The sequence below is a fragment of the Saccopteryx leptura genome, chromosome 9 (genome assembly GCF_036850995.1).
Source record: "Saccopteryx leptura isolate mSacLep1 chromosome 9, mSacLep1_pri_phased_curated, whole genome shotgun sequence".
NCBI classification, from domain to species: Eukaryota; Metazoa; Chordata; class Mammalia; order Chiroptera; family Emballonuridae; genus Saccopteryx; species Saccopteryx leptura.
Genome location: NC_089511.1, coordinates 46,400,311 through 46,414,254, shown reverse-complemented (window position 1 = coordinate 46,414,254; position 13,944 = coordinate 46,400,311). Strand labels below are relative to the sequence as shown.

General features: G+C 52.0%; 1 protein-coding gene across 2 annotated transcripts; it reads right to left on the bottom strand.

Moving 5' to 3' along the window:
* Positions 1–697: 697 nt before the first annotated feature.
* SHKBP1 (SH3KBP1 binding protein 1) lies at positions 698–13,825 on the bottom strand. Of its 2 annotated transcripts, none has more exons than XM_066349170.1 (18): positions 13,669–13,825; positions 13,419–13,472; positions 13,261–13,306; positions 13,081–13,154; positions 12,348–12,406; positions 12,045–12,125; positions 10,535–10,696; positions 10,363–10,453; positions 10,082–10,272; positions 9,446–9,561; positions 8,629–8,716; positions 8,410–8,526; positions 4,983–5,165; positions 3,777–3,932; positions 3,351–3,447; positions 1,631–1,809; positions 1,229–1,343; positions 698–1,109 (listed from the first exon to the last, which is right to left on the bottom strand). In XM_066349170.1, the coding sequence occupies exons 1-18, from the start codon at positions 13,752–13,754 to the stop codon at positions 878–880; spliced, it is 2,127 nt and encodes a 708-aa protein (XP_066205267.1). In that variant the 5' UTR covers positions 13,755–13,825; the 3' UTR covers positions 698–877. The 2 variants fall into 2 exon arrangements, with proteins under 2 accessions (XP_066205267.1, XP_066205268.1); XM_066349171.1 differs by having other exon boundaries at positions 4,983–5,153.
* Positions 13,826–13,944: the final 119 nt, after the last annotated feature.

Below are 13,944 nucleotides of genomic sequence, written 5' to 3'. Positions count from 1 at the left end.
CATTGGTCCAAGGAAAAGATCCTGAAGACTTTCCTAAGGAGTTGCCATAGCAACAAGTATTATTTAGGAGAAAATCCCAAAAATGCCAGGCTGGGGTGAGCTGAACTTATCCCACACACTCTCTCAGGTGTGGGCAGGAGAGAGGTGAAAGGCTGGGCAGCCAGGGAAGTGGGCAAGGTGTCTGCAGTGGTGAGGTCTGGGGTACAAATGTTAAGGATGTGGCAACAACACCTGTGTTTCTGCCAACCTGTAGCCATTCATCCCCATTTGTGGTAACAAAACCCTTATTCACTTTTCAGGAACTTCTTCTCTACCCAATCAGCATAGGCCTGACCTCACCTCCTGGCTCCGTGAAACAAGAGAACACCTCTATCCACTGGCCATAATGGCTAGTTTAGGGATGGTCATCTGATTCAGTTCAACCCAGTGAGAATCAGTTGTGATTTCTGCAGCAGCTAGAGAAAATAAAGTTGCTAAGGAACCATCTGGAGTTATCTTGACAGAGAGGGAAAAACCTGACTGAAACCCCTGGATCCAGCCATGCCTGAAGCTGACTGTAAACCTATACATTTTCTTTTTTTGCTTCAACCAGGAGACAGATGTCTCTGAATCTCTAGTCGGGGACCTAGTTGGGCCCCACATCTCTTCCATCCTTTCCCTGGGTATTCCCAAATCCTGTAAGAATGTAAGGAAGGTGTTGGCAGTGAGAATTTTATTAGGGTAGGGTGACTTTGGCTCCAGAAAAGGGGGTTGGGAGAACTTAGTAACAGTGACCACTCCAAGGAGGTCCTGGCCCTGAAGCCAGGGTGCTGACAGGAAGTAGGGAAGCACGCAAGTCCCCAGGACCTGGATATCTGAAGGCACCATGGCAGTGTGTTCAAAAGGAGGTTTCATTCAGCTTCGTCTTGGGGGGTGCAAGGGGGGCCCCAAGACCCATGGTGGGCCGGGGGGCTGGTGTCAGTGGTCTTCGGGGCTCTGGCCCACTGTGCACCAGTTCCTGGCAGCGTTCTACGAAGCTGCCTCCCCCACGGCGCCGGGCCTCAGCCTGTGGGGGACTGGGGCTCCCGCGGTGGCCAGACAGGGAGGTGTTGCTGGAGGCTAAGTGAAGACTGAGGGGGTGATGAGGTCAGTGAGGCCATCAAAGGGCAGCTGGGCCCCCGCTCCCCCACCAAGGCCACCATATTCTGTCCTCCCCACCTCGCAGAAAGGGAAGTGGAGTCATGCCTACCTAGTAAGAGAGGTGCGGGGTGAGGGGCTGGGAAGAGAGCCCCGAGAGGAAGTTAGCGGGGCCAAGTCGCACTGCTCCAGCTGCTGCATCAGCTCCTCCTCTGTCAGGCCACCTGCTGGGGGGGGCAAGGAGGCAGGGTCAGGGGCAAGACAAGGATTACAGGGCTAGGGACAAAGGTCATGTGAAAGACTGAGGTTGGGATAGGAGAAAAATGAGGAGGTCAATGGACAACAGTGAGAGACTGCGAGGGGTTGAAAAGCAAGGGCAAAGAAGGGTTGGAGGTGAGAGAAATGTGAGAGGGGCAAGGACTCGGGAAGGGTGGTTATGATGAAGGGGATGTGAAGAGGAGTTCAGGGTGAGCCTATGCAGCTTGGGACAGGATTGGGGTGGGGTGGGGAGTACCAGGGGCCTGGCCGAGGCCATCCATGGCAGTGGTCAGGTCCCACATGGCCAGGCTGCCGTTGGCCTGGCCGGTGAGCAGGTAGCGCCGGGGCCGAGAGCCGAGCCGCCGGGACCCCTCACACTCGAGCACCGTGAAGGCAGTGGTGGGCGAGCCGTCCACGGAGCGCACCGAGCACACCCTGGGAGGGAGAGAAGAGGGGTCACTGGTTGCAGCAGGGCCTGGCCTCATCTCTGTTCTCATCCTTACACCCTTCCTGGGGCACAGTCCCCACCATTATGGCTTCATTCCCACCTCTCTACCCCCAAGTTTCTCTATCCTTCCCCAATCTAATCTCGGGTTCCAGTCCTGAGAGTGGGCAGCAGCCTCTTAGATGTCCCCTGCCTGCATACATGCCATGTGTCCCTAGTGGGCCTCAGGACTCTCCCCCAAATCTGCTACTCCCCGTCTCCACCTCAGGGAAGGCTTGAGTCTCATCTCAGTGCCTCCTTCACCTCACCATTGCCATGGCGGTCCCAGTGCCTCCTTCACCTCACTGTTGCCATGGCGGTCCCAGTGCCTCCTTCACCTCACTGTTGCCATGGCGGTCCCAGTGCCTCCTTCACCTCACTGTTGCCATGGCGGTCCCAGTGCCTCCTTCACCTCACTGTTGCCATGGCGGTCCCAGTGCCTCCTTCACCTCACTGTTGCCATGGCGGTCCCAGTGCCTCCTTCACCTCACTGTTGCCATGGCGGTCCCAGTGCCTCCTTCACCTCACCATTGCCATGGCGGTCCCAGTGCCTCCTTCACCTCACCGTTGCCATGGCGGTCCCAGTGCCTCCTTCACCTCACTGTTGCCATGGCGGTCCCAGTGCCTCCTTCACCTCACTGTTGCCATGGCGGTCCCAGTGCCTCCTTCACCTCACTGTTGCCATGGCGGTCCCAGTGCCTCCTTCACCTCACTGTTGCCATGGCGGTCCCAGTGCCTCCTTCACTTCACTGTTGCCATGGCGGTCCCTGGGCCTCCAGCGTCCCTCCACGGCCCCTCCCCTCTGCCTAAGGTGTTACCCTGGTCGAGCCCTACTCTCTCTGGCCAGGCACCTCTCCGGCCGCCTTCCTGAGCTCTTGGCCTCCAATCTAAATTCCAATTCCTCCCCATCACAGCAGCCATGGCTCCCAGTCCACGCAGGACCGTCTCAGCTCTTCCATTCAATCGACAAGGCCCTGCCCCTCCGCAGCGGACTGCTCACCTCCAGGTCCGTGCTCTGGCCCCAGAGACCTACTTTGCTGCCCCAGCCTTTGCACATTCTGTCCCTTCAGCCTGGCACACTCACTCCTGTTTATCGTTAAGGTCTCTGCTCAGCTGCTTCTTCAAGAAAACCCTCCCAGGCCTCCTTCCCAGGGTGAAGCCAACACCTCCTCTACATTCTCCAGGCCCCCAGCATCCCATGCTGACCTCTCTGCTTACCTACCCATCCCAGCCCTGACCTGTCTGCCTGGGCCCCCTCTCCCACCCTGACTGTACTGGGTGGTCTCTATGGTCTGAAGTCCACCACAGGCGCCAGCTTCACCCCCACCCCTAAGTGTCACACCTTTGGTACCTCTAGCCTCCAAATCTGGACCGGACTCATGCTCCCTCCCAGGCCTTGCTCTTTTAGTGCCCCGTGGCTGGGACCCCGTTATCCCAGCTGGCCTTCTGCCTCTCCTCTGACCATTCTCCCCACTTGACAGGTGGTCCTCACCGCTGACCAGTGGATGAAAGACGCACAAAGAGCTGGCTGGCACTTGGCACCACCTTCTGAATGAACACTTGCTGGTCATCCCGCTCACCATAGGGGCCTGGGCCAGGCAGGGGTGAGGGTCAGGCCTCCTAGGTCCCTAGGACCTCCACACCCCAAGGCTCTGTCCCGTCCCAGGACTAGGTCCCCATCCCGATTGCTGAAGTTGGGTGGAGTCAGAATGGGTTGGGGATCAGCAACGGTCAACCGGGTTGAGGTACACAGGGATGGGGGTGGTCCCAGGTCAGGTGGCAGACAGCAAGAATCAGCAGGGGCAACAGAATTCCACATTGGGAGCAGGGAGTAAAGAGAGGTCAACAGGGTTCAGATAAGGGGTCTGTGGAGGCCAATGAGGGTCTGTGGGGTGGGTGGCCAGGGGCTAGGAAGCACCAATGTCATTGCCAGCACTGCAGCCACCATGTCCATCGGCTGACTCCAGCGCCAGGATCTTGAAGGAAGCGAGTGGGGTGGAGCCGGGCTGGGTGGAAATCATGCCACGGAAGCGAGTCACAGACCATGTCCGCACGTGGTTGTTGTCAGCACAGACTGAGGGGCAGAGGGTAGCCGGTCAGGCCGGGCTGCTGCCGCCCAGCCTTTCCCAGCCCCGAGAGGACAACTTTTAAAGGTGTTAAGATTCAGGTTCCTCAGAATTCCAAATGGTCAAAAATCCTGTTGATTCTACCTCTAAAATCATTCAGAGCCTGATCTCAACATACCCTGTCCACTACCTCCAGCGGACCCTGTCCACTTCATCTAACTGGACCATCGCAGCAGCCTCCTGCGTCCACTGCCTGCTCCTGTCCCGTTCCCACAGGCTGTCTCACTCACAGCCAGAGGGAGCCTGTGCACACCAACATCAGGTCACAGCCCCCCTTCTCAGAGCCCTCCTGTGGCACCATCTCAATCAGGCTCAAGGACACTGTCTTCTCCAACGCCTACAAGGTCCTATCGACCTGCCCCATCAATCCACCCTCTCTGTCGCCCACTGCACTCTGGGCACAGGGGGCTCCCTGCTTTTCCTCAGATGCATTCAGCACCCTCCCACCATAAAGCCTTTGCCATACCTGTTCCCTCTGCCTGGAATGCTTGTCCCACTGACCTACACTGTTCATTCCCTCATTTCTGCTCAAAGATCCATCCTCAGAAAGGTTTTCTGGAACCATGCACTCTCCTGAGACCCTGACACTCTCTAGCCACTCACACAGCTTTTTTTATCATGGCCCTCATCATTGTCTGATATCGATTTATATTTTTATCAATTTGTCTGCTGTCCCTACTAGAACATCAGCTCCATGAGGGTAGGGACTTGGCCTGTCTTGTTCATCATTGTGTCCCCTGTGTACCTGGTACACAGTAGGTGCTCAAAAACATTTGTTGAGTTGATGAAATATTCACTCTCCCTTACCCTGGTGCCCCCCTTCATAGTATCCTTTCACTTCCGTGATTCTGTCCCAGGTCAAACTTTTCTTCCCTGTAAAGGTCTCTCCCTACATAATGTCCCTCCCCATGGAAACTCTCATCCACTTAGTTTCATCTTCCATCCGAGCCACCCCTCCTGCAGGATGATGGGCACCTGGGGCAGCCCGGCATGCCCACCTGAGATGAGGTGCTTCTCCGACAACATGATCTTGGTTACAGGGCTGCGATGCACAGTGAAGGTCTGAAAGAGCTGAGGCCCAGAGCCCACTGTTTCGGGGTGCTGCACAATGACCCGCACACCCCCTGAGCTGGTGCCATAGGCAATCTCAATCCAGTTCCCACTGTCACCTAATGAGGCACCAAGAAGGAAGAAAGGGACAGGGTCACAGAGAGACTCAAACCAAGGCAGAGAGAGACAGACAGATGAAGAACAGAGACAGTCAGAAAGTAAGGAGAGAGGAACAGATAATAATAAGGTGGTGAGGAGATATGGAGATGGAGAAACGAGGACAAAAAGTGACAGATTAGAAAAAGAGAGAACCAGAGACAATTTAAAATGAAGAAATAACATGAGAAGGAAGAGAGAGAAACTAGAGAAATGGGAACACACAGGAACTGAGAAAATGAGTCATGGGGAGGGATGTAGAGACAGAGAAAAACAGACACAGACAGAAATAGAATTATAGAGAAAGACAAAAAACCCTAAAGACATATATAAACAGATGGACAGCAAGACAAGAAAGTACAACCCAATGTGTCTAAGGGACTCCCCGCCATCGCCAACTTTCCAGAGGGGAAAAGTTATTTTGCAAATGTCAGAAGCTCCAAGGACCATCTCAAAGACTGGGTGTAAGAAAAATGTGGTTGTAATATTTTGTGCAGTAGTTAAAAGCAATACATTACCACACGGATGGATATTAAACCCAGGGCAAGGCAAACAAAATAAGAGGACAAGCCCTGGCCGTTTGGCTCAGTGGTAGAGCATTGGCCTGGCGTGCAGATGTCCCGGGTTCGATTCCCAGCCAGGGCACACAGGAGAAGCGCCCATCTGCTTCTCCACCCCTCCCCCTCTCCTTCCTCTCTGTCTCTCTCTTCCCCTCCCGCAGCCGAGGCTCCATTGGAGCAAAGATGGCCCGGGCGCTGGGGATGGCTCCTTGGCCTCTGCCCCAGGCGCTGGAGTGGCTCTGGTCGCAACAGAGCGACGCCCCGGAGGGGCAGAGCATCGCCCCCTGGTGGGCAGAGCGTCGCCCCCTGGTGGGAGTGCTGGGTGGATCCCGGTCGGGCACATGCGGGAGTCTGTCTGACTGTCTCTCCCCGTTTCCAGCTTCAGAAAAATACAAAAAAATAAATAAATAAAATAAATAAATAAATAAATAAATAAGAGGACAGCTGAGATAGATACCCGGTACCATTCACACAAATTCAAAACTTCCCCAGGATGCCCATTATGATGGACACACACACAGGAAAAGATAAATATTAATCATGACAGAACAGTGGCATATGGTGATGGAAGAGGTGGGGAGGAAAGGGATAAATAAATAAGAAAGAGGCCTTATGGATGAGGGAAGGGTAAAAAGGTTAAGGGCAACATAGTCAATAATACTGTGATAACTTTACACGATGATAAATGATTACTAGAATTAGTGGAGTGATCACATTGTAAAGTATAAGAATGTCAAATCACTATATTGTACACCTAAAACTAATATAACTAATATATACTATACCAACTATATGTAAATTTAAACAAAAAGGGGTTTTACATGATGACAATCTGTGAAGTTAAGTGTAACATCAATTTATTCCTATTAGAAAAAAATGTATCGTGACCCTTACTGTGAAACAGAGACCTATGTGTAAAAGCTAAAACTACAAAGTTCTATAAGAAAATATAGGGAGATATCTTCACAACCTGGGGGCAGGAAAGATATCTTAAGATCCAGAAAACACTAAGCACAAAAAAATAAAACAAAATGATTAACCATTACGCTAAGTGAAAACAGCCAGACACAAAGGCCACACAGGGCCTTGGCCAGTTGGCTCAGTTGATAGAACATCAGCTGGTATATGAACATCCCAGTTCAATACCCAGTCAGGGCACATAAGAAAAGTGACCATCTGCTTTTCACACTCTCCCCCTCACCCTTCTTATCCTCTTCCCCTCCTGCAGCCAGTGGCTGGATTGGTTGGAGGGTGAGCCCAGAAGCTGAGGATAGCTTGGTTGGTTGGAGTGAGTCGGCCTCAGGTGCTAAAAATAGCTGGGTTGATCTGAGCATTGGCCCCAGACAGGGGTTGCTGGGTGGATCTGTCAGGGCACATGTGGAAGTCCGTCTTACTATCTCCTTTCCTCTCACACACACAAAAAAGGCCACACAGTGTATGATTCCCTTTGCATGAAACGTCCAGAAAAGGCAAATCCCGCCTGGTCCGTGGTGGCACAGTGGATAAAACATTTACCTGGAACGCTGAGGTTGCCAGGCTTGCCTGGTCAGGGCACATATGGAAGATGATGCTTCCTGCTCCTCCCCCCTTTCTCTCTTTCTCAATCTCTCTCTCCCTCCTCACTAAAATGAATAAATAAAATCTTCAAAAAAAAAAAAAAAAGGCAGATCTCTAGAGACAAGAAAGTAGATTAGGTTCCCAGGGATTGTCAGGAAGCAGGAGTGGGGTATGATTTCTAATGAGTTCAGGATTTCTTTCTGGGGTGATAAAAATCATATTCTGAAAAATAGTAGTGATGGTTGCACAACATTGTGAATCTACTAAAAAAAAATCAAATTGTACACTTTAAAATGGTGAATTTTATGGTATGTGAATAATATTTCTTTTCTTCTTCTTTTTTTTTTTTTTTGGTGAGAGGAGGAGAGATTGTGAGGCAGACTCTGGCATGCGCCCAACAGGCATCCACCCTGCATCTCTGTCAGGGGCCGATTCTCGAGTACTGAGCTATTTTTAATACCTGAGGCTGATGCACTTCAACAGAGCCATCCTCAGCGCCAGGGCCATGCTTGAACCAATTGAGCCAGTGGCTGCGGGAGGGGAAGAAAGAGAGAAGAGGAAGAGGGAGGCAGGGAGAAGCAGATGGTCACTTCTTCTGTGTGGCCTGAGTGGAAATTGAACCCGGGATGTCCATATGCCGGCTGACGCTCTATCCATTGAGCCACAGGCCAGGGCCAATGTGAGTGATATTTCAATAAAAAAACAAATAAAAATCAAGCTATTTCTCTGTATTTGAGTTCAATGAAACAAAACAAAAATTGTCTCAAGTGAGAGAACTCAGCTTGGTCCCCTGAAAAACTGCCTCCTTGTTGTTTCACAGGCATGCAAGCATCATGCCCTAACTGCAGAGATGGAAAAGAAACCTACAGTTGAATGGCTAGTAGTCAATTTTTCTCCTGGTGAAGAGGCCCACCATGGTCCAGTATCTAGAACAGGGCTTATATACAAGTGGTGCTCAGTGAGTATTTGTTGAATGACTAAAAGACAGGTAAATCTGTTTCCTCTCCCATTAGTCTCATTGGGTCAGCTACACAAGCAGTGGGGAGCCAGCTGCAGGCTGGGGCTGGCTGCTGATGGCAGGGGGAGCCAGGTCATAGCTTACTGGTCTTGGGTGTGAGGTAGACGCTGAGAGCTGTAACTCCATCTTCTGCTGGGTCCCGGTAGAGCTCGCAGACAAGGAGGTCATTGTCCTTCATACGCAGGGGGAACTTCTGCACATCTGTGGTGGGCAGGGAGGGAAGAGAGGGTTTGTTTAAGGTGCTGCAGCCTCTCCCCTCCACTCCCACTTCCTATGAGAGGCTCTCGGGAACCTGCTGCTCACCCACGTAGTAGATGGAGCCATTGTTGCAGCCTAGGAGGAGGAAGGAGCCTGCTGCATCGTAGCTGGTAATCGGCTGTACCTCCTGGACCTGAGGGCGGGCAGAGCAGGCTGTGGCTGGCAGCCCCTCCCTGCCTGTGCCTACGCAGTGCCCACTCCGGCATGCCCTCTCCCTGCTCCAGAACCCACTGGCAGTCTCTGGGCCCACCTCTCTCCAGCCTTGCCTGCTCTAGGCCTGTCTTGATCTGCGCCTGTCTCTAAGCCTCTCCTTCACACTGTATCTGACATTTCTCTATTCATCTCTGCCTGTTTCTCTGGGTCCTATCATCGACCACAGGTGTTCAGGCCTGCTTCCTCCCTGTCCACCCTTCTCTCTATGTCACCTCTTCCTCACACACTCTCTTTCCATTTGTCTGTTTCTCTCCCCGTCTGTCTCTTCCTTCTTCCTTTCTCTGCTTATCTCTCTCTCAAACACTCACACTCTAGCAGAAGAGAACACTGCAAGTCTCTGTTTTTTTACACTTTGGACATGACTAGGGGTAGGTGCAGAGAGAATGCACATCTCTCTCTGGGTTTTGTCTTCCACACCATCTCCCTTCACTTGCTCCCCCATTCAGTGCCTGGAGAATCCTCTTTCCTTTCTAAAACCAATCTTTTCTGTAGCTTGGCAGTCCCTCTTCCAAGAAGGCCTCCCTGATGCTTCTTAGGCCTTTATCCCAGACTCTGGCCCACTACTGGGCCAGCTGGCTGGGGCACAAAGGAACCCTCTCTGGGTCTGTACAGTCTGGACACCTGGGAAAGGGACAGCTTGCACTCTGACCTGCCAGTGCTTGGTGACAGCATTCCACACCCCGATACGCCCCATATGACTTGTAGCGATGAGTTGGTTCCCAACAAAGAATAAGGCCTCCACAGGCACCCCCAGATGGAAGACTCCTGTTGAGGGAAAGGAAGACCCTGCTTCATGGGGGAGAAGAGGGATGGCAGGAAGAGTTCTGAGGGCCAGAGGAGTCAGCTGGCCATGGAATCCTTACAGCATAGAGGATTCCAACAGGAGTTACAGGGGTTCTCCTGAGGACTGAGATTAGTTAGGGACAGATTAGTTAACAAGTCAGAGATTTCCAATGAAAACACACAGTCTAACAGGCTTGGGATTCTACTGGCATGAAGAATTCCAACAAAGCAAAGAAATCTAATAGGGCACTGAATTATGACAAGAAGATAGAATTATATGTGGGTGGATTCTTCTACCAGGCCAAGGAATTTGAACAGGATACAGAATTCTAAAGGGTTGGGGCACCTTAATAATGCAAATAATTTTTATGAGTGTGAGAATTGTATAGTGGAGGTATTTTAACAGGCCAAAAATACTAACAAGGTAGAAAATTCTAATAGACCACAGGTTGGAATAGAATTCTAAAGGGCAGAGGTTTCTGGAAAAAGCTTGGGGCCATACCTATCTCAGAGCCACCACCTTCTGCCTGCAGAGCCCACAGAAGTATTTCACTGCCTGTGGCCGCTGCCACCATCTTGTCATGTTCACCCAAAGCCCCACCAAGTACGCGGGCTGTGAGTGCCAGTCGCTCGATGGGCCAGTCCAGGCGGGGACTGGAAAACACCAGCTGCCAGCCAGAGGCTTCTTTCAGCCTGGAAGATTGGGGGACATCATCAATTCTCACCCCAAACCCTCCCCGTCCACAGGGTTCAAAGCCTCCTGCCACTACCCTCTCCAAGCACCTGTAGCAGACAAGAAACTGGGTGTAGGCCACGGCAATCCAGTTGTGGTGTCCACAAACTAGGCGCACCATCCCTGGCTCCTCCAGTAGCCCTTAGAGGGAAGAGCAAGGATCAGGGCAGGGGCACAGGGGCTCCGCCGGCTGTCCCAGCCTTTCAGGAGACAGAAATATACCTGATGGGGAAGGAGGGGGTTTCTCATCCAGCATTCGGCCCAGCAGCCCTGCACTGCCCAGGTTTGGGGGCATGGTATTGCTCCTTCGAACAGGCATTGGGCGCCCCCCAGCCTGCTGGGGTCCCACCAGGCTGTGCCGGTTCCGCCGCTTCATTGGGAACACTACGGCAGGGAGATGGAGCAAAATTACAATAACTGTAATAATTGTAATAATGGCCACATAGCAAGATATTGATTTCCCGTCATGTCTTCTGAGGAAGAGAATTTAGGTAGTACAGGGACATGGCATTAAGTGAAATTGAATCACTAAACAAGTTACTTCCTTTTCAGTTCCTTTCACTCCATCACAAAGGAAGAATCAGTTTGGTGATGCCATAATATTGATTATTACTTCAATATTCTCTATCTTCCCTTTTAATACACGGAAGCCTGTCCCCTTGACAAGCAACAGCATCTAACCAGAGTTTAATAACACTGTTATACCCTGGCCAGTTGGCTCAGTGGTAGAGCGTCGGCCTGGCGTACAGGAGTCCTGGGTTTCGATTCCCGACCAGGGCACACAGGAGAAGCGCCCATCTGCTTCTCCACCCCTCCCCCTCTCCTTCCTCTCTGTCTCTCTCTTCCCCTCCCGCAGCCAAGGCTCCATTGGAGCAAAGTTGGCCCGGGTGCTGAGGATGGCTCTATGGCCTCTGCCTCAGGCGTTAGAATGGCTCTGGATGCAACAGAGCAACGCCCCAGATGGGCAGAGCGTCGCCCCTGGTGGGCATGCCGGGTGGATCCCGGTCGGGCGCATGCGGGAGTCTGTCTGACTGCCTCCCCGTTTCCAACTTCAGAAAAATACAATAAATAAATAAATAAATAAATAAAATAACACTCTTATGTTTGGGCCTTATTTTCATGTTTACCTAGTTATAGTAATATAAAGCTTCCATTTAAAATTACTTTTTATAAAACAGGGTAAACAGTACAGATAAGTTAAAAAAAATAGCATATAGGTCTTCATATTTGGCAAACTTCATGTAGATGGTAGGTATTGACTAAGGTTAGAAAATAAAGCCTTAAATTAAATTTCCCCACTCTGTTCCTTCTACCAATCAGCAAAGTTTAATGGACTAGTTTCCAATAACCACTGGGGCATATTTTCCATGGCCAGGGTGATGGCTGCACCAAGGTCTCACAGAGATTACAGTCAATACATCCCCTTTAATAGTTCTCCCTTCAATGCAAAGGATCCAAGTTCTTCCTAAGCCTTACCACAAAGAAATCAAACCTAGACTACAACTCCGCTTGCACTGCAGGCCAGGGCATGCAATGGAGCCTCAAGGTGGCCCATTGCCTCATTGGAAATGCGGTTTCCTACTTCCTTTATAATCATGCCAAGAATCTGATATAGAACTACAATTCCCACAGTGTCTCAGGGTTCACAGCACAGCACCCAAGAACTGCAGTTTTATGGGAAATGTAGTCTTCATTCTACCCACCCACCACTCCATCCCTTAGTAGTGCCCACCTGGTGGAGGCAGGTAACCGTTGAAGAGAACGTTTCCACAAGAAGATCGATCCAACTCCTCCCGCAGCTGCAGACGACGAACTGAGGCGGAAGGACTCAAAAGATGGGACTTGGGGGATACTGAGGCCTATTACTCCTCCCCTCCCCCATCTCTTTCTCCACAGAATACCACCATTCACTTGAGACCCAGGACAAAACCCAGTGCTATCAGCTCTAACTCAGCCTTCTTTCATAAGAGGGATGAAGGAACACGAGAGAGCTGGTTTTCTATGCAATGAGGATGCTAATGGCGCTCCCACTTACCCAGAGGAGTGAGCCCATAAAACTGGGCTTCATGGAGAAGGCTGGAACCGTGGACTCCCCTAGGTAGTAGAAATGACTATAAGTCAGTGGTAGTGGGCAGAGAATTCTGAGAGGAAGTTTTCAAAACTGCACAGAGAATCCCAAGAGGTGGCAAATTTTGACAGGCTCAAGATTATAAAGAGTGACAACATGGCCGGTGAAAATGTTTGTGTGTTTTGGGGAACCATAAGGACACAATTTAAACATGATCAAAGAGCTTTAGTGTGGCTCTGGCCAGTTGGCTCAGTTGTATTGCGTCGGCCAGCTGGGCGCGTGGAAGTCCCGGTTTGATTCCCAGTCAAGGCACACAAGAGAAACTACCATCTGCTTCTCCCCCTGCCCCCAACATCTCTCTCTCTCTCTCTCTCTTTTCTCTTCCCGCAGCCAGGAATGGAGCAAAGTTAGCCCCAGGCGCTGAGGATGGCTCCGTGGCCTCGCTCCAGGCGCTGAAATAGCTTAGTTGCTGAGCAACAACGGAGCAGCTGCCCAGAGGAGCAGAGCATCATCTGTTAGGGGGCTTGCCCTGTGGATCCTAATCTGGGCGCATGCGGGAATCTGTCTCTGCCTCCCTGCCTCTCGCTTAAAACAAACAAACAAACAAAACACCAAACAGCTTAAGTGAACATTCTGAAGCGAAGAAAGGGTTCTAAGGGGTGACGACGGTGGGGGACTCCCCTTTGCCCTCTTTGCCAACCTGGAGTCCAATTCTTTGGTGCGCAGAAAGTTGAGGATGGGGGCGAAGACGGTAGGGTCCCTGTCGATGAAGATCTGCCGGGAAGGGGTGCAGAGAATGGATGGGGCAAAGTGAGGAGCTGAGAAGGGGTCCTCTCACTCCTCCTACCCACCGCCCCATTTCAGATCTTGTTCTACTCACGGCTCCGGTCTCATCTTTCAGTGTCGAGATGCGTCCGCTCAGAAGGCTGCAGGGAGAGGACACAGAGCAGGTATCATGGGCCAAGGTGTGTGCGTGCGGGGCGGCGGGATAAGGTCTCCCCATACCTTCTCCCGCCCCAAACTGGCTCTCCCAATCACCTGGAGAAGAAGGAGTCTGGTATCCAAGTGAGAGTCTGGCGAGAGGTACTGAATCTGTGCGGGGAAGGTGAGCGGACGCGAAACGATGTAGGGAGGTTGAGGAATACGGCCCCCTCCCAACACCTAGTGAATTCCCTCCCTCCGCGGGCGCCAGTCCAGGCTCCCGCGTCTCCCGCGGAGGGCGAAGCAATCCTTGAGGACGCGGTTCCTCCCGGAGAGGCGAGTGCCCTCAGGAATCTCCTTCACTCACCTCTTGCCTCCCACGTTCAGATGAATCACCTCCCCAGGAGGCCCCCGACCTGGGACCCGCTCCGCTGTAGGAGCAGCAGCTGCCATGGCCCCAGGGCAAGCCGGCAGGCCAGCACCCGCTTCCGGGTGTGCTCCCCGGCCCCGCCCTCACCGTGTGCTCATTGGGCTAGAAACTCCCGGATCCACCGGCGATTGGACAAAGCACTCATCCGTCTCAGTTAAATTCTCTTCCCCTTAAAGGGGCTTGCCATCCTGCCTCGGAGGGAGTGGACACCAC